This window comes from Fundulus heteroclitus, chromosome 19 (genome assembly GCF_011125445.2).
Source record: "Fundulus heteroclitus isolate FHET01 chromosome 19, MU-UCD_Fhet_4.1, whole genome shotgun sequence".
NCBI classification, from domain to species: domain Eukaryota; kingdom Metazoa; phylum Chordata; class Actinopteri; order Cyprinodontiformes; family Fundulidae; genus Fundulus; species Fundulus heteroclitus.
In genome coordinates this window covers 26,095,145-26,120,878 of record NC_046379.1, presented here as the reverse complement: position 1 = coordinate 26,120,878, position 25,734 = coordinate 26,095,145, and the positions used below count along the sequence as shown (strand labels likewise).

The following is a 25,734-nucleotide window of genomic DNA, read 5'->3' as shown; positions in this document are numbered from 1 at the left end:
TTATAATTCAAAATTATGTTGTGTCTTCTAGTTGTACTCTTTTTTTCAAAGAAGCAAGGTATATTGAGAAGCATCCTATGCAATTTTGACATTTATGTATTCAAACTCGTAAGGTAAAGAGTACCTGAATCTTATTCTGTCTCCTCACAGTTTACTGCCAGGATGTCATCCAGGAGCCGACGATCAGCTGGAGTTTTGAGTCCAAGTCTGCAGAGTTGAAATGCAGCCACAAGAAAGATATAACTTATAATCAAATGTACTGGTACAGACAGCGTCCAGGGGAGACCATGACTCTGATTGTTTACACGGCGTTTGGTGGCCAGCCTGACTACGGAGAGAGCCCTCAAAGCAAATACTCAGCAGTCAAAGACAGCATAGAGACCGGAGCTCTGACTGTGAACGACCTGCAGCCTGATGACGGTGGCGTGTATTTCTGTGCTGTCAGCAAACACAGTGATGTGAGGAAATCTAACAGCTGAACAAAAACTGCCTGCCAATAAACCCAATTAATCAAAATCTGCATCTGCAATTTTATTGCTTTCCAGTAGGTGGCAGTGTGACTCAAGGAACAGTCTATCCTCACTTTTTTTACATTGAGATCTTTGACATACACCATGTTGCCAGAAGCATTAATACAAATAGTTCTAATAGTTTCAGCTGTTCTGGGGAGGTTTTGGGAATATTTGATTAATACTGGAAAACAACATCAGTGAAGTCAGCCTCTCTTGCTCTCCGCTTTGATTTAACCAAAAGGTGCTCTTTCTTTGAGAGGTCAGGGGCTCTACTTCACTTAAATCCAGAAGAAGTATGCATTACCAATTTGCATTTTTTACTTTGCATTACATGTGGTGGTGGTAGGTTTAGATGAAGCAGCTCAGTTATGGATATTCATTCAGTGGAGCTTTCATGCTTCTTGGGCTAATCTGAAGGCCACGTGACGTTTGGAGGGCTGTAGCTGTTGGCTCTGCTGAACCCAGTTCATATATAATGACACTAAACGTTAACTGTGGAATCTTTGGTTCTCGGGAAATGTGTGGACGGACATTTTTCACACGTGGCTTGCCGTCAGAGTAATTCCCTGGAATTTACTGAGCTCCTAAATGTGACTCATTCTTTCTCTAATGTTTGTAGAAGCAGCCTGAATGTCTTGTGGCTGAACTGTATCCACCTGTGTGTATGGTGATGGCTGGAACGCCTGACTTCAACGATCTGAGGGATTGTCTCAATACTTTTGTCAACATGTCGTCTGTTTCATGCCATTTTTAGAAGAAAGTTTTGAGCGGGAACCTACAAGACAGAATTGTCCCATATTCTGTTTTCATCTCAGCTGGAGTGTGATTACATTTAGCGATAAACTTAATCCCAAAGTTTGAAACAGACGACAGCTTATTCTGCATTTAGAGTTATAACATTCAGTTTTTATTAACCCTGGGTTCCTGTTTTAGCCAAAGACACAATCATGCAAACATTTCCAAATTTATTGTACAAATGTGCAGCCTGCAATTACAAAGATATTTGCTTCCTTTTGCTTTAGTCAAAATCTTTAAAAACTTTATCAGCATTAATGGATTGAAATTAGACTCTAGACAGGCCTTTGATTCAGTGATGCTGCATTTGTGATTTGAGTTTCGTCAACACCCGTTTCCTCCTGATCTCATTGGCTGACTCCCCATCACTATAAGAATGCCACTGATTGTCTCCTCAGTGGAAGTCTAGAAACCTTTGTCACCTACACACTCAATCGTACGGCACAATGCTGTAAGACATTTTCAAGCAAATGCCTTCATTTGAGCAAGAAAAATGAATTGGATCATTATCTTATTTTGTCTTACAGGTATTTTTTTCCTAATAGTATCATGTTGATTTTGTTTTTCTCTAGACTAATCTCTATATTTCCTCCCATTATCAGGTCTAAGTGTGGGTCTGGAGGTCCATCAGTCCCACTCTGATCTCATCAAAAAAACTGGAGACAAAGTTTTGATTTTCTGCAGTCATGAAAGGACAGACTACAGAGTGATGCTCTGGTACCAACAGTCTCCTGGAGACACAGCCATGAAGCTCATCGGATATTTGTATTACGAAAAGCCATCTTTAGAAGATGCATACAAAAAGGACTTTGGTCTAGATGGAGATCTAGGAGGGAATACAGCGAAGAATGGCTCTCTGACAATCCAAGCCGTGGAACAAAGTCACACTGCTGTTTACTACTGTGCTGCACGAGAAGCACAATGACAAAAAACCTCCCTGCACTTCAACAAAAACTACCCAGTGTTTTATCAGCAGGAGATTTCAATAGAAATTTGACACCTGTTTTGTGGTGGTAAATAAGCAAACTCAAAAATGTGTGAAAGCAGAGGTTCTGAATTTCCTGCTTTATTGAAAGAAGGACAATTTAAAAAAACAGAGGTCCTGTCATGGCTTCAGAACTGGATGGGACCCTGAACAGAATCTGGGGGCCTTCCAACAACAAACACCCACCAACTGTCCCCCCATAAAGCCCCCCCCCCCAATAGAGACTCTCGATTCTTGATGACATCACACTGAAATAGATCCAAGTTTGTGGTTGTAACCTGAGAAAATGTAAAAAAAAAAAAAAAAAAAAGCAAGGGTCTTGCGTTAATATGCAAAGTACTGTATTTTATAGCTGTTAATTTTTTTCACTTTGAAACCAAAAGTTTTCTTATGATTCAGCCTGTTTTTTAAACATCCTGAGCATTATTGTCTGAAATTAGACTTTAAAGATAACCGTGCTTGCAGGCTCAACTTGGAATCCTCCAACTTTTTCCTTACTACTTCACAAATAGTGTTGCTGTGTGTTGGTCTGTCATATGACATCACACTGAAATAGATCCAAGTTTGTGGTTGTAACCTGAGAAAATGGGGAAAATACAAGGGGTTTAAGTTACTATGCAAATAATTATATAACTATTAACTTTTTCAGTTTGAAGCCAAAGGTTTTCGTCTGATTTAGCAACACCATATGATAGCAGAGATTAGATTTATTTTAGAGGTAGCATCATCTAAACATTTCTTTATTTCTTACAGGGTTTGAGTAATGAAGAGTTCTTCCAGTCCAGATAAACTGACTGAAGCCGATTTTGCAAACATCCTGAGCATTAATGTCTAAAATTAGACTTAAAGATAACCGTGCTTGCACACTGAACTTTGAATCCTTTGATTTTGTGAGGCAGCATTAGGGGGTGGTGTTTCTTCATCAGTTCTGTTTCCTCTTAAAGCTGCAGGGAGACAGCAACAAGAATGACTTCAACTCTGAGGAACGTCAGAGAGGTTGTTAGGCTGTGCAGCTGTAAGGGGTTCAGCATGTTGTAGGAAACCCTGAAGTAAGTTCCTTACATTGAGGAAGAAAAATGAACTACATCTTTGTCTTCTCATGTCTCGCGGGTAATTTCTTTCTTCTGAATAGAATTCATTTAGATGTTTGTTGCCTCAAGTTGTAAAATCTATCCTTATATTTCCTCCTATTATCAGGTATCAGTCTGGGTCTTGAAGTCCATCAGTCCCACTCTGATCTCATCAAACAAACTGGAGACAAAGTTCAGATTTTCTGCAGTCATGAAAAGACAGACTATAGAATGATGCTCTGGTACCAACAGTCTCCTGGGGACACAGCAATGAAGCTCATTGGAAATTTGCTTTACAAAAATCCATCTATAGAAGATGCATACAAAAAGGACTTCGGTCTAGATGGAGATCTGAATGGGGATACAGCGAAGAATGGCTCTCTGATAATCCAAGCCGTCGAGCAAAGTCACACCGCTGTTTACTACTGTGCTGCAAGCGATGCACAATGACAAAAAGCATCTCTGCACTTCAACAAAAACTACCCAGTGTTTTATCATTGGTGGTTTTCAATAAAAATTTGACACCTGTTTTGTGGTTGTAAATAAGAAAACTCGTATAAATGTGGGAAAGCAGAGGTTCTGGATTTCCTGCTTTAATGAAAGAAGGAAAATAAAAAAAAGAGATCCTGTCATGGCTTCAGAATTGAATTGTGCCTTGATCTCTGTGTTGGAAGGACCCCAAATACTCATCAACTGTCTCTTCTAAATAAAGTCTACCTCAACCTCCCACTTCAACCGAGGTCCTCCAGACCCTTCCTGTGCCTCTATGCTGCTTCTTTAATCAATGTTCTTCTTGCCCCAACCTGTCAGTTCCGGTGGAGGGTCGTTTATTTTGGCTGAAAGCAAATGCTTGCTCTTTATTGTGCTTTCTCCTCTCTTCTCCTCTCTCTTTCCCCTCTCCCTCCACCATATCAGTCCTGCTTCTGTTTCTATCAATCTTTTTGGAGTTTCTCTGTACATATCCTCCGAATTGTAAATAATGTATCTGGTCAGCTGGTCTCTCAACGCAATTGATAAAAGTTTCTCAACAAGAACACTGGGCAAAGGAGAGCCCTCGTACCCTGGCAGGACATTTGCAGCTGGACACACGTTGGACTCCTGGAAGGACGATTGTGTGTCTGTCCATTTTGTTTATGGAGGATGTTGAAAATGTGTACATAATTGGATTTGTGATAACAGGATTTCTGCATGGGAGAAGTTGGAAGCTCGGCTTTGGCAGAATGGCCACAAATTTGGCTGTTTGGATTCACCATTGATCAGATCCAGAGAAACTTTAAGGCAGACAGGGAAAAAAAAAAGTCTGCCTGCTCGAAAACAAATGCTGTTATCAGAATCTAGATTCCCAGATTGGCCTTGAATGACTGAATGTTTAAATTTCTCCCGGATATTGTGTAAACAAGACACTCTGTGACATTTGTGACCTGGAACAGACCGCTACTGAACTGCCTCATAATGTTCCATCAATATCAATGACTATGGCTGCTGGGGCTTTCTGCCACAGTATTCACAGACCTACACTAACACACACACATGATTACACTAACACACTAGCATACACAATGCCTTTGCTGTGCTTTTTTCCTTTCCACTGCTTGCCTCCTATTTTAGCTATAGCTTCAGAAATGTCAGATCAGATACCTTAAGTTGTAGCTTTAAGGATCTTGTTAATATAAGCATTATAACAATTAAGCTTTGAATAGCCTCATTTACACTACCCTTGTTAAACTGATCCATACCGAGCTCGAACTGAGCTTGGATCAGTTAACCATGCCGAGCTTGGTTCTGTTTACACATCACCTAGCACAGTTCCTCGCCTCCTAGTGACGATCTACGGTACTACTGTTCTCTAGGATTGAAGGAGGAACTCAAGCAAATCAAAATGGCGGCGCCCGTAACATTCAGGAAGTTATGCTTGGTTATAATTGCTTTTTGCAGAGAGTCAGGCGAAGAAGGCAACCTTTGGTAAATTTACTTGACGGAGTCGGCTTTTGGGACGTGGATAAGACAAATGAACGTCTAATCAGAGCTTGCAGACGCAGGAAACCACGACAGACGATGAGGTTCATCACACTGCTAAGCAGAATCATCACTGGAAATCGTGTGGCACGGTAGCGAAGCTAGGATTATTATGGATGTCTGAAACCGCAAACTTATTCAGCTGACTGTAAGGAGATGACGCGGTCTGCTAATGCGCTCTTTGTTATCAAAGAACCGAGCCAGGAAAAAACCTGGCTGAGCCCACTCATCGAACTGGTCCAGTTCAGTTTGCAATCCATTTACACTCAAAAGTTATCTCAGTTACCGAGCTCGGACTGGTCTCGGCACGGTTAAGAAGGTGTGGTGTAAATGGGGTAAATGTTAGTGATGAAGCTTGTTCCAGTGAAACTAAAGAGGTCTAGTAAAGCATTTACTTAGCTTAATCTAATGTTTTTCTTTTGGTAATATAATATAAATAATTAAGCTTTGAAATGTTAGTGATGAAGCTTGTTCCAGTGAAACAATGAAACGAAAGAAGTTACATATTCTAGTTGTAGCTTTAGAGAAGTTGGACAAATTACTTTAGATCAGAAACCCCCAAGGATTTACCTAGCTTATTTCTTATTATGAATAGAAACAATTAAGTACTGTGATCTTATGCTTTCTGTATGTTTGTTAATATATGAAAGAAGTCTAGTCAAAGATTTACTTAACTTATTCCTGTGGTACTTTAATGTTTTTTCTTTTCCTATGTAATATTTCCCTTTGTAATGTTTTTCTGGTCACGTAAAAGCACTTTGAATTGTCTTGTTACAGAAAAATGCTATATAAATAAACTTGTTTTGTCTTGCCTTATTTTGTTCAGGCGCCTCAGAGTAGAGACTGAAACAAAAATGCACACCACACTTCTCAGTTTTGTATTGTCAATATAAATAAAAACCACCAACTTTTTCCTTACTACTTCACAAATAGTGTTGCTGTGTGTTGGTCTGTCATATGACATCACACTGAAATAGATCCAAGTTTGTGGTTGTAACCTGAGAAAATGGGGAAAATACAAGGGGTTTAAGTTACTATGCAAAGAATTATATAACTATTAACTTTTTCAGTTTGAAGCCAAAGGATTTCTTCTGATTTAGCATCACCATATGATAACAGAGATTAGATTTATTTTAGCGCTAGCATCATCTAAACATTTCTTTATTTCTTACGGGGTTTGAGTAATGAAGAGTTCTTCCAGTCCAGATAAACTGACTGAAGCCGATTTTGCAAAGATCCTGAGCATTATTGTTTGAAATTAGACTTAAAGATAACCGTGCTTGCACACTGAACTTTAAATCCTTTGATTTTGTGAGGCAGCACTAGGGGGTGGTGTTTCTTCATCAGTTCTGTTTCCTCTTAAAGCTGCAGGGAGACAGCAACAAGAATGACTTTGTGGAACAGCACCTGTAAGTGGTCCGGCAAGTTCCTTACATTGAGGAAGAAAAATGAACTACATCTTTGTCTTCTCATGTCTCACGGGTAATTTCTTTCTTCTGAATAGAATTACTTTAAATGTTTGTTGTCTCAAGTCATAATATCTATCCTTATATTCCCTCCTATTATCAGGTATCAGTCTGGGTCTTGAAGTCCATCAGTCCCACTCTGATCTCATCAAACAAACTGGAGACAAAGTTCAGATTTTCTGCTGTCATGAAAGAACCAACTATAGAGTGATGCTCTGGTACCAACAGTCTCCTGGGGACACAGCAATGAAGCTCATTGGATATTTGTACTTTAAAGATACATCTATAGAAGAAGAATATAAAAAGGACTTTGAAATCTATGGAGATCTAGGAGGGAATACAGCAAAGAATGGCTCTCTGATGATCCGGACCGTGGAACAAAGTCACACCGCTGTTTACTACTGTGCTGCAAGTGAAGCACAATGACAAAAAGCCTCTCTGCACTTCAACAAAAACTACACAATGTTTTATCATAAGTGGTTTCTGTAGAAAAATGAATACGCGTATTTTAAACACCTGCTGTTGTGGTTGTATTGATGGAACAATAACAATGCATGAAACCAGTTCTGTGTTAGAAAATCAGATAGATTCACTAAATAAGCTAAATATGAGTTACTAAGATGTAATGAAACTTAAACAGCTTTGGTATGGACTCAATATCTCCTCGTGAAAGCTACTACTGTTACACACACACACACACACACACGTGTGTGTGTATTTTAAACAAATATCCTTGTTTAAAATACAAAGCAAGGACTGCACCTTGACTTTCATTGATTGCAATCCATTTACCTAACCCTAATTGACTCCTTAGTGCTAAACCTAACCCCTAGCCCAGAAAAAGGCGAGGAGCAAAAAAATTTTCCTCACTTTACTAGTAAGATGAGCAAAAAAAAATTCTCACTCAACTGCAAGTACAAGAGCACACAAACACACAGCCATACGACCCTAGGTTTGAGTTAATAAAAAAAAAGGTTAAAAAATAAAACAACTGGACTTCTATTCTGAAGCTGAAGACGATTTGCTCACCATCCAGGAAGCTTTTTCGGTTAAAAATGTCCTCTGTTTAAAGTTGTTTTTTGTTTTTAAGAAACCGTCTGCTGAATATTAACCAGCTCTGTAAAAATATCACACAGTGGATCTGCACAGACTTTGGGGAGTCTGCCTGTGATCCTGTCAGGCACTGGGGCCTCATTTATAAAACATTGTGTAGAATCCATATGTATATATGGCCCATGGCGGAGCGGTTAGCGCGAACCATATTAGGAGGCCTGTAATCCTCGACGCGGTCAGCCCGGGATCGACTCCGACCCGTGGCGCTTTGCTGCATGTCTTCCCCCCTCTTCCTGTCAGCTCACTGTCAATAAAACACGTGCCTCTAGAGCCGCAAAAAAAAAAAATAAAAAAATAAAATTTATATATGCAAAGAAAACGAAAATGGCATATGGGGAAAAATAATAACAATTAGATTTATGCACACATTTTCCTTTTATATATCACAACTGTACTAGATTCCACCCCATGTTCCTGCACTCGACACACCCAGCTTCAACCATAAATGGTCAACGCAAAGCACCTCATGTATGTTAATGTGAATTTAAATGAGTCAGCTGATTAACTATGTCAGCCATAGAGAAAAAGCTAATAAATTGTGAAAAAAAACACAGAAAGGTGTAAATCAGAGGTAAAAGCACCGATGTTGTCCTCAGTAAAAGTGAACTCGATTGCTGTTTTAGAATGACAGCACATCCTTTCAACTGAGGGCCTCGTAAATCCTTAGGAGAGTTCTGATGTAGGCTGTCATTGTAGGCCTATATAGTGCTGCAGAGTCAAAAAAGAAACTTTCTCATTTCCTGTCACTCCTTCAAAGAAGAGAGACAGTTGCTTCCCAGCATTCACCATGAGGACATCGCTTGTCTTCATCACCATCACCTTCTGGATTGAAGGTATCATATATTTAATCAAAGCAGCAGTTTTTGCCTTCCATATTTAATGAGAAATCAATTAGGTGGGAATGTAGATGAGGAGAAGTATTTACATCTTCATCTACGTATGTTCCTTGGAGAAATCTTAAGCTTCCATCTTTCCACAGGAGCCTACCTCAGCGAAGAAAAACAGGTCTTCCAATCTCCAGCCGAAATTCTGGGCCAACCAAACAGTGAAGTCAACCTAACCTTCACTCATAAAATCCAGAATTATGACACAATTCTCTGGTATCAGCGCTCAAAGGGAGACACTTCCCTGAAGCTGATCGGCTACATTTACTATAGAAGTACCACTGTTGAGTCGGCGTTTCAAGGCAACTTTAGAGTGAGCGGAGATGGAGAGACGACAGCTTATCTTCACATCCTGAACCTGAGCCTCCCTGAAGACGGTGGAGAGTATTTTGGAGCCGCGCGTATGTATGCACAGCATTAAAGAGAGTGACTCTGCCGTACAAAAACCTTCAGAGTAATGTACATGATATCTGCACCCCAACAGGAAACCAGAGACATGTGACACCATATGAAAGCTGAGGAAAAAACTGTCGTTATGCAGTAACTATTCATAATACCCTAAAACCAGTTTCATCTGTTAATTATTTCTAACTATGTGGAATGTTAAGCGCATTGTGCAATGTTTCATTTTTACGCAGATAACACTGTTATTTCCTGCACTCCTCCCACAACAAGCAGGTCACTCAGCCTCCTACAATTAACCTTTAACATTATCAACAGCAAATTACATAGATTAGCTCAAACTAGTTCTAAAGACTTGATAAAATAAAGATGATGTTCTTCTTGAACTAAAAGGCTATGTCATCCAAACGTTATGCTCAATCATGCATTTGATTGAACATGCATTACAATGCAAATGTTTAGGTTACTTTATTTATGATGTTTTCTTCATGCTAACAGATAATCAGCAGCTTGAAATCAAATGAACAGAAATAAATAAATTAGTTCATGAATTAAGTTTTGCCTTTCTTTTATGGCAGAAGATAATTTGTTGCTGATATTTTCTTGACAATTCTCCATTACGGTGCTGTTTTGTACGTGCATGAACTCTCTAAGCCTGGGGTGTCAAACTCTTTTCTATATTGGGCCTCTGTGGTATCATGAAGTCACTAAAAGGACTGGTTCCATGTGTACAGATGATACTTTTGATTTCATAATTTCATTTCAGTTCACATAGAAATATATAAAAATGCACAGTAATATATAATTAGCACCCTTAGGCTTAGTTTATACCGTCTATCTGCAAAAGAAAGTTGATATTAGGTGAGTTACAACTTAAACTCATCATTCTGCATCACTTTTTCTCTTTTTGGACATTTCCGCGAATGATTTAATGTGTTGTGGGAAAACTGACAACTAGTGGCAGGATAGTGTTACTACACAGTTTAAAAAAAATCAACATTTGCTACAGGAGGCACAGTTGTAGATACTTTATACAATTTAAAAGAATATATATTCCGCTACTTTATGACATGATATGCCTTTTTTGGCTCTTGATGGCTGGATAAATTGCCTTGATGGGCCAGTTTCAGCCCGCGGGCCTTGAGTTTGACACGTAGTCTAAGCTGTTACAGTCACCGGACTCTGTTTAGCAGGAGCGCTGCGATTTAATCACCAGTAAAAAAAAAACTGTTTGACTGGTGCTTCCTCCTCTTCTCCTGATCAATGCAAGTCAGAATCAGGATTTTCCCTTTGCTCCCATGATTTTTATTTACCGTGGCTAAAGTCCAGACAGAAATCCTTGCAGTTTCTCCTCTGTCGTTGTGAAATCAACTATAAACGATCCTAAATAAAAGCTAGTGTAACGGAATGTATTGAAAAGAATGTTAAAAGTTTTTTAATGAAACTGTTTGGTGCAGTTGTATGTGATTGATACCCTGCTGATTAGTCATAGATATGTTTTATGTTTACAACTCTTGTTTTAATTGACCACATGAAAATACTGAGACTGTATATATTATTTGTGTGCACCTGAGCCGTTGTCTCCCAAAAAAAAAATGTCACCTCAGTAACACGTGGTGACAATAAAAGATTTTTGACGTAATATTTACAAAGAGTTTGTCCTTTCACTGTTTTTTCAAGCGCTGCTATAAGATAAGATAAGATAAGATAAGATAAGATAAGATAGTCTTTATTGATCTCACAATGGAGAAATTCACTCGTCACATCGGCTCATACAAGAAGGTGCAGAGTAGGGAAGGTGCATTCAGTTATATACAGTGAATCTTCATATATACAATGGATCAAAAAGAATACCAAAAAAGTACTGGTTGAGAGAGGACAACCCTGCTCCCACTTGGGTGACTTTAGAGAGGAATTCAGTTATGGCTAGTTCTCTTTCTGCTTTACTCTGCTCCCGGTTACCGTTTGATCAACCAATCTCAACTTATACTTCTAATCCGGTTATAACTCACACAATAAAAATCTGGAATCAGTGCAGGAGGATGTTTAAAAGTACGGAATTATTAATATCTGCTCCAGTATCAAATAATCACTTGTTTGCTCCTTCACTAATGGATTCTGTTTTTTTATGCCTGGAGTTTAAAGGGAATAATTTCTCTAAACGATCTTTATATAGACAATAAGTTTGCCTCATTCGAACAGCTCACACAGAAATTTGATATTCACAAGTCACAGTTTTTCAGGTATTTACAATTGAGACATTTTGTAATGTCAAATTTTGGATGTTTTCCTCTACATCCACCAACTTCCCTTGTTGATGAGGTTTTGATGTGCAAGTCTGTAACAAGACGCTCTATGAGTAAAGTCTATTCCCTGCTCAGTTCATTTAATGATACCAATTTAGATTCCTTGAGGGTCAAGTGGGAGATGGACTTGGAGGAGTCCATATCAGATACAGTTTGGCAAAAAATTATTCAAAATATCTATTCGTCCTCAATATGTCTGAAACATGTTATAGTTCAATTCAAGGTAGTACATCGTTTACATTGGTCTAAGGACAGATTGTGTAAATTCAAAAGGGACTTGGATCCGACGTGTGATCGTTGTAAACAATCTCCAGCCACACTTTTACACACATTCTGGTCTTGTCCAAAGTTACACAGATATTGGCAAGGCATCTTTGACACTTTTTCAGGAATATTTGGACAAACTGTCTGTCCATCACCACTCATCTCTCTCTTTGGGGTGGCTCCAGCAGAGACCTCCTTCAGCAAACATCAGAGGACTGTGTTAGCTTTCTGCTCTCTACTGGCTAGAAGACTTATTCTTCTTCGATGGAAGGATCCACATCCTCCAAGATATGGACATTGGTTAAGAGAAGTTATGTCTTACATTCATTTAGAGAAGATCAGATATACTGTTAGGGGATCTGTAAACAAATTCTTTGACGTCTGGCAGCCATTTATATCCTATGTCGGGAATATTTCGGCAGATAACTTTGTGTAAAGGTCAAATATTGGTTTTGTGTTGCAAACCTGTGCTTTGTATCGGCTGATGTATGAATAAAAGGTGTATTCTTGTTGGGGTAGTAGACCCGGTATAGGAGGGGAGGGTGAGGAGGGATTTTTGTTGTATATTTCGTCAGTTTTTATTTTTTTATTTTATGTGTATGTGTGTGTGTGTGGTGTATGTAAAGAAAAAGAAGAAAAAATAATAAAAAGACCTTGATCAAAAAAAAAAAAGAATACCAAAAAATACAAAAAAGGAAATAGGAATGGGCATATGGTGTCTTATTTACATTCATAGTGGTCTATATATATATATATATATATATAAACATATATATACTTATATATATACATATATCTATGCGCCTACATACATACGTACCTACGCATATATACATTGTATACATTTGTACATACATACATACATGTGTACTGAAACTCTTTCTGGTTAACTTTACCTCCTGGTTATAAACTCATTTTCGAAAAAATCACTTCAAAATTTTTCACTAATTTCAAAGATACCACAGAATGGCCTACTGGCATCAGAAGGATGTCATTCACAAAGACAAATCGTTATACAAATACATTTATCAATGGTTTTACCCAACTTGTCTTGAAACCAGGTAGATTTTATTTATAGCAAATGTTTTTATTTATATTATTCTCCATAAAAGTGATAGCCTTTCTCCCTAAAATGCATAGCCTATGTCCAGTAACAAAGAACAGTGAAGCAGGATATGGATTGAATCATTTCATCCGACAGGTGGAGTCACAGTATTTCTTCACTGTGCATCTGTTTCTGTGAGAAACAGTTTGTTTCCCTTCAGTATCTGACAATGTTGTCTTCTCTTCTCTCTTGCCACAGCAAATGTGGCAAGAGAGAAGAGTAACAACAGATGAAGGATGATGATTCTGAATTGAGGAATTTAATATAAATGCAGTTGTCCAGTTGTCAATCTATCTAAAAAAAATGTGGTAAAATTTAGTCATTGTGTCTATCTCATACTTTTACAAAATTGCTTGAAATTGTATTGATTTATTTCCCTTTTAGCTGCATATTTTTACTCAGAAATGTTAAGTTATACTAAAATAAAATGAATAAAAATTTTAACATTAGTATTGTTTGCTAAAATCAAACACTTTATTTTGATTTAAAAGGACTTGATCAGTTCTGTTATATTGCTTACTAAAGCTTTATTTCCATTTTGTTTGTACAACAAATACCAAATGCCACATACAAATATCAAATATGGAGTGGCTACTAAAAAATGCAATTAACAAATAAGTTGTAGTTTGTGTAGGTAAATAATTAAGAATTCATACGTCATTAGTTTAATGAGTTATTATGACAGCACCAGATTTCACTTCCTGCCACGGCGTGTGATCACATGACCTCCTGCTTTCTTTGTATTCAGCCGATTATTGAGGTAGTTGTTTCATTTAGCCCAGGACGGCTCATCAGTAACATGCTTATCACAGTTGCTTTTCTGTCACTGTTAGTATCATCAGGTGGGTACAGACCTGGATTTGGTTAAATAATTCATCCCTAAACTATTATACTAAATATTTCTTCATCTGCGCATGAAACACCTTGAAACCGAATGCTTTGTGTGCTGCAGGATTATCTGTTACAGTGCACCAGGCTGCAGATCAGATTTCTCCCTTAGGGGCTGATGTGACGTTGGATTGCAGCGTGGGTGCAGGGGATTCCATGAGCAGCTACATCATGCTCTGGTACCGACAGAACCGCCATGGAGCTCAAATAGAGCTTCTCCTCACGGAATATGACAAAACCGCTGGGCACTACCAGTCATCAATCGAAGCTGCAAAAAACAAGTTTTCTCTAAGTATTCCAGAGCTGCGTGTGAACGACAGCAGCACCTACTACTGTGCTGCCAGGCACAGTGATGCATGCAGACCAAACACTCGTACAAATAACAAGGCTGTCTGTGACACAGAGGCAGGAAGAAGCTGTGGCTTGTTTGATAGCAAAACTCACATCTATCATCATGCAAAGAGGTTTTATGTCCCTGATTACTGTCTGCCTAAAATCAGAGCTTAGGTGTTGTGTGGGTGTAGCAAATGACTGTTTAGGGATATGGAGTCAAAAGCTCATTCGGTTCTGCAGTTTTACGTATCTGGACATAATACAACTATATGATCTTAACCCCAATTACAGTTTCTTAAAAATGACTTGAATTTTGCAGCAACACTTTGCTGAAGATTTGAAGCTGTTTTTTTTTTTTGGATCAGGGTTCTACTCCATGACGAACTGTCACACGTACACTTGTCACACAGATAAACCTGGATTTCACATTGGGAATGTTTGGTACTTTTCCCCTTTAAGAGATTGTTTTCATTTTTTTTTTTTTTTGTCACACTTATATGTCTCAAAAAAATCAAAAAATAACATGTTATAAAGCTTGGATTTTTGTAAGTGAGGTTTTGTGATGTTATTATCAGTAATAGTTCACCTACTTCTATTAAACAGATGTCACATTACTGCCAGATTGATAAAAATGAAATATGGCTTTGAAGTAGAGGACGGCTGAATGCAAGTGAACATTTTTACTTTTAACTAATTCTCCATTGAATAGCTTAAAGAAAGCTGTTGATGTGAAAGGGTTCAGTGCAAGAGACCCATCCTGTAAATAAAGCTTCTTTAAAACTGGGCTGGATGCATAATCACACCCCCACTAATCTAGTAACAGAGTTGATTTTAATGTAACGGAAGTTCATAAAGCTCTGTCTTACTTAGTCTTCTCAGAATCAGTGTCACAGAGGAGCTGATAGATAAATAAATAAATAAAAACTTTGCTGCAGTTGCAGCTTGTTGGCCTCTAGGAGTCTGAGCTGAGCAAAGGAGACCATTAAGGGTTTCTGTTGGAATAAACCATAAGCGTCAGAGTCTATGTCAGTATCATCAGCTGTAGCAGCACAGGTTCAAGCTGAAGCAGTTGGCTCTAATTGTGTTCCTGTATAATGAATTTAGCAAAGAATTTGGTCGTATTCACAGTAATAGTCTGCAACGGTAAGAACATTTACATTAAGTTATAGAACCATTGCAATACTTGCTTCTCCCTGGTCTTCTTTGAATTAATCCTATCTTTTTTTTGTGGGGGATTTGCAGGCTTTTCCAACGGTGTTATAATTGATCAGCCTCCGTCTTTATTCCCTGAAGACGGGGAGGGGGCAGTGAACCTAAAATGTGAACAGGACGATAACCAACATCTAAACATGTACTGGTACAGACAAACAGGCAGGGGAATGGAATTAGTGGCATATTCTGTTGGTAAAGATATTTCCACCATCGAAGCTCCTTTCAACAAGTCCAAATACTCAATGTTGCGCCCAACGACGCTGAGCACCACCCTGAGGATTCACCCAGCTGAGGCTGGAGACTCTGCTGTGTATTATTGTGCTTCAAGCAAAGCACAGAGCTTCAGGGTGCATCAAGGTCTGTACAAAAACCTCTCGAGAAAGCCTCTACCAATGGGGAATCCACATGTGAAAGAAAAAAGGTTGCAAAAAAACATTAATTTATTCATGTCCTTCTGTCAAGTTTCTGCAGCACCACAAAACAGATCAGATAAGACAGCAGGTGTAAACTCCGGGAGTATGTTAACATTCAGTATTATTCTCCTCACGCGTTTGCCATCTGTGTGTCTTTGCGTTTTCCACACACTATTTAGCTTTGATTCTTTGTTCAGCTTGATAAAGTGAGAAAGATCAACATATTATCTAACAGGGACCTCTGCTGGCTTCCTCTGTAATTACAACCAGGGTTAATGATCGTTTTTGTGTTTCTCAAGGTTACATAGCATGCCACATGATCCAAACAATTAGTCACAAAGAATGATTGAAAATTAAGTAGTAAGAATAGTTCATAAATATATTTACCTTAATATTTACCTTAAACATAAAGTTCAAATGTGAAAACATGTGCATAATTTTATTTATTTATTTCATGCATCATAAAAATATTTCTGTAAAATGCAGTTATTAACGCAAAGGAGTTTGTACTGCAAGCTGGGGTTGTGATTGTAAAACCAAATTGGTTCAGTCCAATGAGGGGTTATAGACAAAATCATTTAAAAAGTATTTAAATGCAACCGTAAACATCAAGTATTTTAACTCATACTAGACTGATGAAATTAATGATTTCATTCTCAAACAAACCTGTCCAAAAGTCCAGTGGAATGTGATGTGCACAGTAAAGACGGATTCATAAAAATACTGTCCTGTATTATCATTCCAGCTATTAGTAGAAAGGTAGGAGAGGCCCTCCTCTCTCACAACGAATCAAACTTCAGGAAGAAACCAGCTGAATCCGTGTAGGATTACAGCTGATTCTAAGAAAAAATATACGTATTATTGCAGACTTATGATTTAATTTATTTTAGAGCTCATTGCAGAAAATAGACTCAAAAACAGTCAATCATCCCGTTGCAATCAGACACTCAGATCCTGCATCACCTTCACACACACACCCATCAAGATCGACTTGATCCATGAAAAGAGGTGGAAGACCAACAAGAAAACCACCACACAGCGCGTCTAATCAACAGGGATTCAGAACCCCAGGAATGATTTGGGAACATGGAGAGGAGGCAAAAAGACAACGATGACCATAGCAGAGCCTGGCTGGTAAATTCTCAGGGACAAATGGATCAAACGCTAGATGTGTTTGGGAAACCTGTTGACCACTTTACCAAGTAAAAAGTGTTCCCTGAACAGTAGCAGTAGTTTTATTCCACCTGCTTTATTGAATTAGTTTGATGTAACTGTCCATTAAAATGTCTGAAAGCAACAAGTAAACCATGTCTATTTTTTGAGTTTGTTTTATCTGAAAGTGGCTGTTTTCAAAAAAGTAAGCAACGAGTAGCAGCAGTTAATGAAGTTATACAAAATATATTAAATAAATAGCTATGAAAAAATATAAAATGTCTTTATTGTTACTCACAAATTTAGAATTCGTTTATAATTTCTGTATACCAAGAAAAAATGTCACTTCAACTTGATATCAGTAATTAAAGGCACACAACATGATGTTGTTGTTATTTTGGATTTATTTTGGATATATGTTTAAGCAATATTAGTTTCCGTTCATTTTTAACTTGTTGCAAAACCCACTCTGCTATGCCTAATCCTCTCAAATTTCAGCTCCTGTACTTTATTCCCCTTGCAAACAATCGCTTGTTACAATTTCAATATGTTTTAGCAGTAAAGACTGGTCCCATCATTTTTGGGGTCGCAGTTATGACACAGAGGGACAAGTTGATGACGTAACCCATTGTGTCCCAATTCTTCAATTTTGCACACTTGTAACCTGCACACTCAAACCCTGAAGTGCACTTCCACCAAGAGCACAATTAATGGAAGGGCGTAAAGTGTAGTGTAAGTATTGGGACGGGCCTATTTGGTTCCGTACCACAAATGAGTCCTGAGGAAACACAAGCCAGAGCGACTTTTAGTTCTGGTTTGGTCAGAAGAATCTAAGTAAAATTAAGTGTGTGCTTCTGTGCTTTTTTGTGTCTGCTCTGTCATCTCTAAACCCCAGTCGGTTGAGGCAGATGACCGGATTCGACTAATAAGTTTTGTTATTAGAAAATATAATGTAATGACATGAACATGGAGCTAGTTAGCTTATTTTTCAAACTGAACCCAAGCAAACGAGACCAGCTCCATGTTCGTGTCATTACATCATATTTCCTAATAATAAAACATGGATTTTCTCTCGGTCAAAAATCTTATTAATCGAAGAAACAATTGAAGATAGAACTAAAAAATGGCCAGGATGAGGTATAAGGATAGACTGAGAACATATTCAGGCCCAATAACTCTCACCTTTTAAACTTCTTTTAACTTCAGGGATTTTGCTGTAGAGCTTTTTGGTTTTAAAAACTGTGTTCATCTCTGGGGAAAATGTTCAGATTGTGAACCGGTCTAAATACCGGGAACTATCCTTGATGACAGGCTGATCTTTGAAGCTGATGCGGGCTCACTCTGTAAGAAGACTCAACAGTGAATACTATTTTAGTCAGCTTTGTGGTTTTAATGTGAATTATATTTTATGTGAATGTATTATTGAGCCAGTGATAACATCAACCCTCATCTATTTGTTCAGATTTTTAAACTCTTGGAGACTGCAAAGTGTGCAGCAAAATTCCCCGCACAGTCTTAAATAACTTGACTGAACTGAAGAAGATTAAGTCTGTCAGAAAAGTCAGAATCATCCTGGCGGATTCAAACCACCTGCTGGTAAGATTTCCAATGAAATGACTTGTGCATGAAATAGCCGCAGGGATGTTGTTTGTCTTCTTAGTTTTATGAAGTTATATCGTTATAAAGTTATTTTGTTAACATTGTGATAGAGCAACTTCTCAAATATATAATGGAAGCTGTTAAAGGGATGAATGAGAATGATCAAAGAATGGATGAATGGATTGATAAACCCTTTAAGGGACATAAGTGGCGCAACATATTCTGTGTAAAGGGACATTACAACTTTCTATCTTGATGTTTCCTCATTGTTAGATTGTCTGAGTGTATTCATTTAAATAAATGTTTTCTATCAAAAACAAAAAAAAATCTAAATTTCGTCTAATGTTTTAACATCAGTTCACAGCATGGTTTTCAGGAACCTATTTCAATCTCTCAACTGTCTTTTTTTTTTTTTTTTTAAGGAAAATGGGTTACATCTGTCAGTGGGCCTCTTTTCTCTCTGCTGTCTGGTTGGCTGAAGAGCCGTGACCAGCGGAGATGTCACTTCCTGCGAGCAGCTCCAGACAAACAAAAACAAACAGCAGCTTCCTCCCCTTCTTTTCTTAGCTGTCACAGAAATAGCAGCAGCCAGCCCGAGCCGCACAGCTGCTCCCGCAGAGACGCACAGAGATGGAGGCCGAGATACGGGGAGGCGGGCTGGGGGAGGCGGAGAGGGGGGAGAGACAGAGGCGCCGGGTTTTTGTGTGATGCTTTTTCACCGTGGGGACAGGGGGCCACGGTGATACAACCCCATAGAGGCGCCGTACAAAAACCTCCTCCCATTAACATCCATTATGTAGACGGCTGAGTGGATCTCAGAGCGCCTCAGAGAGCAGGAAAATGAATCATGTGAAGGTGGGCAGGATGGAGGCTCAACTAGGCATTAAAAGCTGATTTAATGTGCAGAATCTGCATCAGAAACATGTTTTATAAAGAGATCTTTGGGTTCGTATGTGCAGCATTTGGATCATGCGTTCCTCGTCTTCTTAAATCGCCAATTCTTTAAACATCAAGAAGCTCATCCTGCATGTCTAACCCTTCCTGATGATCTGTGTTAATGCAGCGTGTCTGAAGAAGATGATTCTGGAAGCTTTTTGGACTTTTTGGTGGATGAGAAATTCACTGTGACTCTGGAGATGAAGCTTACTTTGGAAAAGGAACAAGACTCACAGTTTTGGGTAAGTTGGACTTCTCCTCTGTTCAGTTCATATAATTAGATTTAGACTTAATGCAAAGCTCAGATGGAAATAAAGAAAAAGTGTCTAGAGTTTAAAGTTCTGATGTATTGACCTGAAGTCAGAGCACTGTGACCACCACTCAACCTGCTTACTTCGGCCGAGGAACCAAACTGACAGTTTTAGGTAAATATTTCCCTCTAATGCAGAATTTTAATGGGTGACACTTTCATTAGAGCCTCGGTACAGACCGATGTGTCTGTAAAGGTCTTTGTGAAGATAGTTCTGGTAGAAAAAGAGGTTCTTGTTTAGTATTGCTGCACTGTGACAATAATGAAGCTTACTTTGGGAAAGGAACCAAACTCACTGTTTTAGGTAAGTTGGACTTCTTACATGTCCAGTTCTCCATGTTACGATGAAACTGAACTATTTGGTGAAATGAAGGGAAAAGCTGATAGATTTAAGGTTCTGATGTATTGAGCTGAACTAACAGCACTGTGACCATGGGAAACCCTGCTTACTTCGGCCGAGGAACCAAACTGACAGTTTTAGGTAAATATTTAACTTTTTTGGTGTATAGTTCTGTGGATAAAGCTTTAATACTAACAGAAGGATGTGGGAAGACTTTATAAAGATTAATGTGAGAGGCCAACAGGTTCATGTTCAGTATTGCTGCACTGTGACAATGTTAACGAAGCTTACTTTGGAAAAGGAACAAAACTAACAGTTTTAGGTAAGTAACAAATGAAACAGATCTAGCCAGCTTTGTGACCAAAGTAGCACTTAGACAGTAACAGGTTTTTCTGGTAAACATATCTGAAGTCCAGCTCAGCACTTTTTGACATTAAGCTGAAGCACTGTGCCAATTATGAAGCTTATTTCGGCCAGGGAACAAAACTGACAGTTCTCGGTAAGTAAGGCTTCAAAAACTCTCCTCACTGACTGACATGTTATAATGCAAGTCATTTTCATACCAAGGTTGTTGTTTTTTTCCCAGTAGATGGTTGTAATGCAACAAATATTGTCTCAGATTGTAAGAAGGTTAACATTTGGGTCAGGTGAGATGAAACGTTGAATCTGCTTCCAAAGTAAGAAACAGTTGTTCTGAACACTGAGGTGCTGCACTGTGCCTCTGGTATCAATGAAGCGTACTTTGGAGCAGGAACCAAGTTAACCGTTTTAGGTAAGAAACCTCAAGTAATGAAAACAGATGCTGTTGTTGGATTCTCATAAAGAAAATGTTATTCTAAAATGTAAGTTTTATTATTGAATTAAAGTTATTCGACTGAGAGAAGTCAGGAGAGTGAGAATAAAGAAAAACAGGCTGCTCATGGCGTGGTTGTTGAAACCTTGTGAAAAATTAGGTCGCTATAACTTTAAATAATAGCTCAATTTAAAGAAAGCTACAAAAGCTAAGTTAAAAACATTAACTCGTGCGGTTCTGAGTACGGACCGTCAACGCTGTGACTCTGGTTATGAAGCCTTCTTCGGCGCAGGAACAAAGTTAACCGTTTTGGGTAAGACTCGTTATGTATAAAATCTGTCAAAATCTTAGTAATTAGGAATCACAACAAATGTAGAAATCTGTTCGACATGAAGTAAAATGTTAGAAAAGCAACTGACGTGAAAGCTGTAGAAAGGTTTGGCTCTGTACTTTTTGACATGAAGCGTGAACGCTGTGTCAGTACGAAGCTTACTTCGGTCAGGGAACCAAACTGACTGTTCTCGGTGAGTAAAACCTCCAAAATCCTTTTTGTGAATCCACCGACCCGAGAAGAAAAGCATGCTACCTCCAGCATTTCTCTTAAACTGAGTAGATATGTGCATTGAAAACCATCATTAGTGAGACAACCACTGTTGTTGTTTAATGTCAAGGAAAGCTAAAATGATTCTATGGTTCCTAGACCAAAGGCTGACTTTTATAGAGGAATGAAATTAAGAGTTTTAGGTCAGAAAATGAGCTGTAGACTAAATCTGAGAATGCTGTGTGCATTTAGGAAATCAAGGTTGTTCTCGACAAAATGAGAGGTAGTTGAACTTTTGTCAGCGTGTCAGAGAGAGGCAGCATAAAGAGTTTATGTTGGGGTTCGGAGCCGCTGTGCTCCAACACCGAAGCTTACTTTGGAGCTGGAACTAAACTCACTGTTTTAGGTAAGACAACTTCTAAAAAAAACGCTTTGTATTTGGATCATAAGCTACATTTGCAATATATCTATCGTTTAAAATTACATGTGGTAAAAGTAAGTCCAATCTAAAACGCACTGACGCCAGAAAAAGAGTTGTCAATGTTCGTGCAGCTCCAAAACATTTGGCTCAAAGCCCAGATTGTTAGTCTCTCAGTCAGTTCTCATCATTGCTGTGAAACACTGTGACTTTCCAGTCTGAAGCTTACTTTGGAGCTGGAACTAGACTCACCGTTTTAGGTAAGAAAGTCAAATGTATTCTACACTAACCTAATGAAAGATCAGACGTAATAGAAAATCGGTTTGAAAATTACGAGTAAAGCCATTCAGTCTTTAGCTCTATGTAGATTGAAAATGTGATTGAGAGTCAACCGGATTAGGTGAAAGAATTAATCTTGGGTCTAAATTTGTGTTCAGAAGGTGTTTAGTTCATGTGTGAAGGAACTCAGAGAAAGTCACAGCTGTCAGAGCTTTTTCTGTAGCGGTTGATCAGTGTGAACAGCTTCGATCCTGCTTATTTTGGCAGAGGCACCAAACTCACAGTTTTGGGTAAGAAAAATTATCTAACAGCACTGAATCCATATCAAATTGTATTATTTCTTATGCTTGCACAGGCAGAAAAAAAATTATTTCAGTAGACAAAGTTGACAAAAGATGCCGTAAACGTGGCTTTTTAAAATCTATACCAGCATTTATTAATCTGGTTAGAATATTGAATTTGTTGCTTTATGACATCCTAACAGTTTGCCTCAACGTTGTTGACATAATCTTCGGTTGATTTAAAGCCCCAAAGGTGTGAAGCAATGTGTTAAAACTAAATTTGAGAATAAAGCACGAGTGAGGTAAATTCTGCCAGCGTCAGGGTTCTGGCTCGTGTATGAAACATGAAGAGGTTCTCAGTGTGCGGTGAGTTTTTTCCATGTGACTGAGTGCTGTGCTCTGGCACTTATCCTGCTTATTTTGGAGACGGAACCAAACTCACAGTTCTTGGTAAGGTCGCTGAAAAAAATGCTATTGAAGATCTAATTTATATGTAAAATGACAGTAATGATTTCTGATCAACTGCAGTCTGGTGAGCATCTTTCAGATTGTTGGCCATGCAGCTGTGACTAAGTTAATTGTTTTTTCTTATCGTTCATTAACAGAAGCTGGAAAAAACATCAATTTTCCAACAGTGAAAATTATTCAACCTTCAGCAAATGAGTGCAGAGACCAAAACAAACCAAAGGGGAAAAGGAGGAAGACGCTGGTCTGTGTGGCCTCTGATTTCTACCCAGATCATGTCAGCGTGTTCTGGCAGCTCAATAACCAGAGCATCACTGATGGCGTGGCCACTGACCCCGCCGCCAAGAGGGATGCAGACACAGGAAATTACACCATCACCAGCCGGCTGAGAGTCCTTGCAAAGCACTGGTTCGAACCCCAGAATGAATTCAGGTGCATCGTCAAATTCTTTGATGGAAAGGAACACATCGAAGAATCAGCCAGAGTTTCATGTAAGTTAATTTAGGAAAACAAACCCTCTAAAGTGAAAGTTTGTGCCATAGGATAACATTTGTAATGGTTTCATCTATTTTGTCTTTCAGCAAATGAAAAAGATAAAGGCATGACACGAGGTGAATAAATTCCTTTATTTTTCTGGATGATCAAAGAACACATAATATGGTGAAATCTGGTGTTGACAAGTCAAGCATTCGTGTCCACAACCCTGATGTTTCCCCAACTGCCCTCAGAAAACTACCTGAAGATCACCCAGAACGCCAAACTCTCCTACGGCGTCCTGATCGTCAAGAGCTGCCTCTACGGAGCCTTCGTCTGCTTTCTGGTGTGGAAGCTGCAGGTCTGTTCAACAACGTCTAACGCTTGTGCAGTTTAACAGAAGTGTACATATTTTCTGATGCAGTCTAACTGCATGGTGCCACAAGATTAGGTTCATAGCAGGATACATGCAGAGCAGGTTTACAAAAACAGGAAGAGGGAAAACTGTATAAACTATACATAGATGAACACTATGTTAAGCTGGACATGATCACTGTTGCTAATATAACTGACTGCAGATGAAAAAATTGAGGTAATGAGATAAAAAAAAATAGTGTATTGTTGTATCTACCAGTATATGGTGGTAAATTAATCTAGTATGAATGGATCCTGTTATACACGGGCAAATAAATTAGGGTGTTAAAGTACATGGACACTAAATTCTGCAGGAGCTTCATATCAAATCAGCTGGATGTAAAAAACTGTATAAATTAACTACAATAAAACTTCTGAAATTCTCTGGTGTTTTTTTGGTTTTGGTGTTTCATCCCAATATTATTGTTAGCCACCATCTGGGCTTAGTTTGAAAAATGTTCACCTCTGAATGTCTTCTTTCTTATTGGCAGAGCTCACCAAGAAAACGCAACAAGTGAGAGCTGAACTGAAGCCCGAACCAGCCAATAGGCTCCAGGAAAAGCTTTTTTAGCTTCTGTAAATAAGATATAGCTGGAAAAAAAGTGTGTATGTCTGTTGGTTTCCATTTAAACCTTCAGAATCTTAAAAACTTGTATTTTTTCTTTTAAAGTCTGAAAGCTCAAATTTTTACGGTCTTTGTTTCTGTTCAAACCTTTTCTCTCTTGATCCTTTCACTTTCTTCTCAATAAAGACATGTAACCAAATCTTTTCCTTATAGTGTTGTTTTTTATTCTTTCTCTTCTCATCACTTGTTCCAGGAAATAGTGTCAGATATTTTCAGCAGCTTACCGTCTATTTTCAAAGAACTCAGTTTTTTTTTTCCTAGTACAAAGTTGAAATGTCTCAACTCAAGAAATGATTACACATTGGTTTAACTGAGTCATTGTGAGATTTTTTGGTCATTCTTTCCAATTTTCTAGTTACTTATGAATAATTATTTTTCTTGAGTCATACATTTAGATATTCAAATGTAATCACATTACCACTCAAGTTTAACTTCTGCTTTATAAATTGTTCCCCTTTGCACAAAGAGGGATGGTTGTTAGGGTTTCTGTTCTCTGCGCTGCTGGAACATTGTCAGTGGGAGTCTGCCACGTGAGAACAGGAAGTCGGCGTTCTGATCTGCGCCGAGAAGAAGGTCAGAGCTGCTGCTGAGGAGGTGAAAGCTGCAGAGGAGCAGAGAGCGACAGCAGAGGATGTGGTCACAGAGCAGCGCCGTATCGGTGCTGAGAAACGGGCCTCGCAGCCTTCCACCTTTGCCGCAACATCCGGCTCTACGGCTGCACCTGCATCCGTGCGCCAGCGCACGCAAGATCACACGCTGCTGCTGTCGGAGCAAACAGCTGCCACACGCTCCATTTCTGCATCAACTGAAGCTAAAAACTGAGCATGGGTCTTAATGTGTCACACGACAAACAACCAACAACAGCTGTTTACCGTCATCTGGGGCAAAAGTTTGAAACGAGTTCATTTCTTTTAAGGGAGTTCTGACTTTTTATATGTTTTCATTTCTTTGTGCTTCTAGAATTACATACTTTTAAGACACGATCAAAAAAACAACAACACAATGTGCAGCACGTTGATACTTTTTTAATGTCCATTGCGCAACTATCCCTCAACATTCAACTTTTTATTTAACATGGTTTTAGTGGGATTCAAACTGAGAAGGAAGCATCTGGTTCTATCACAGTTTCCATAACAAAACAAAGCATGTTTGCTCTCATCCATGTCAGGAAAAACAGGAAACAACATCTGCGAGGCTGAAATACACTCATGGTTTCTCTGACATCTGTTGTTCAAGTTCTCCAACTAAAAACTGTCCTCAAAAATTGTTCATTGTGAAAGTAATAACATTTAATACCTGGTAACGCCGCCACCCTTTGGGGTCATCCTGTTGCAAACCTAATT

At 38.6% G+C, this 25,734-nt stretch overlaps 1 gene segment (V, D, J or C); it reads left to right on the top strand.

The window, feature by feature from the left end:
• The first annotated feature begins 15 nt into the window (after positions 1–15).
• On the top strand, positions 16–24,524 carry LOC105939553. The segment is given in 8 exon segments: positions 16–58; positions 151–453; positions 9,216–9,225; positions 22,376–22,422; positions 23,019–23,369; positions 23,460–23,489; positions 23,607–23,713; positions 24,258–24,524. Coding segments are annotated over 8 exon segments (918 nt in total).
• Positions 24,525–25,734: the final 1,210 nt, after the last annotated feature.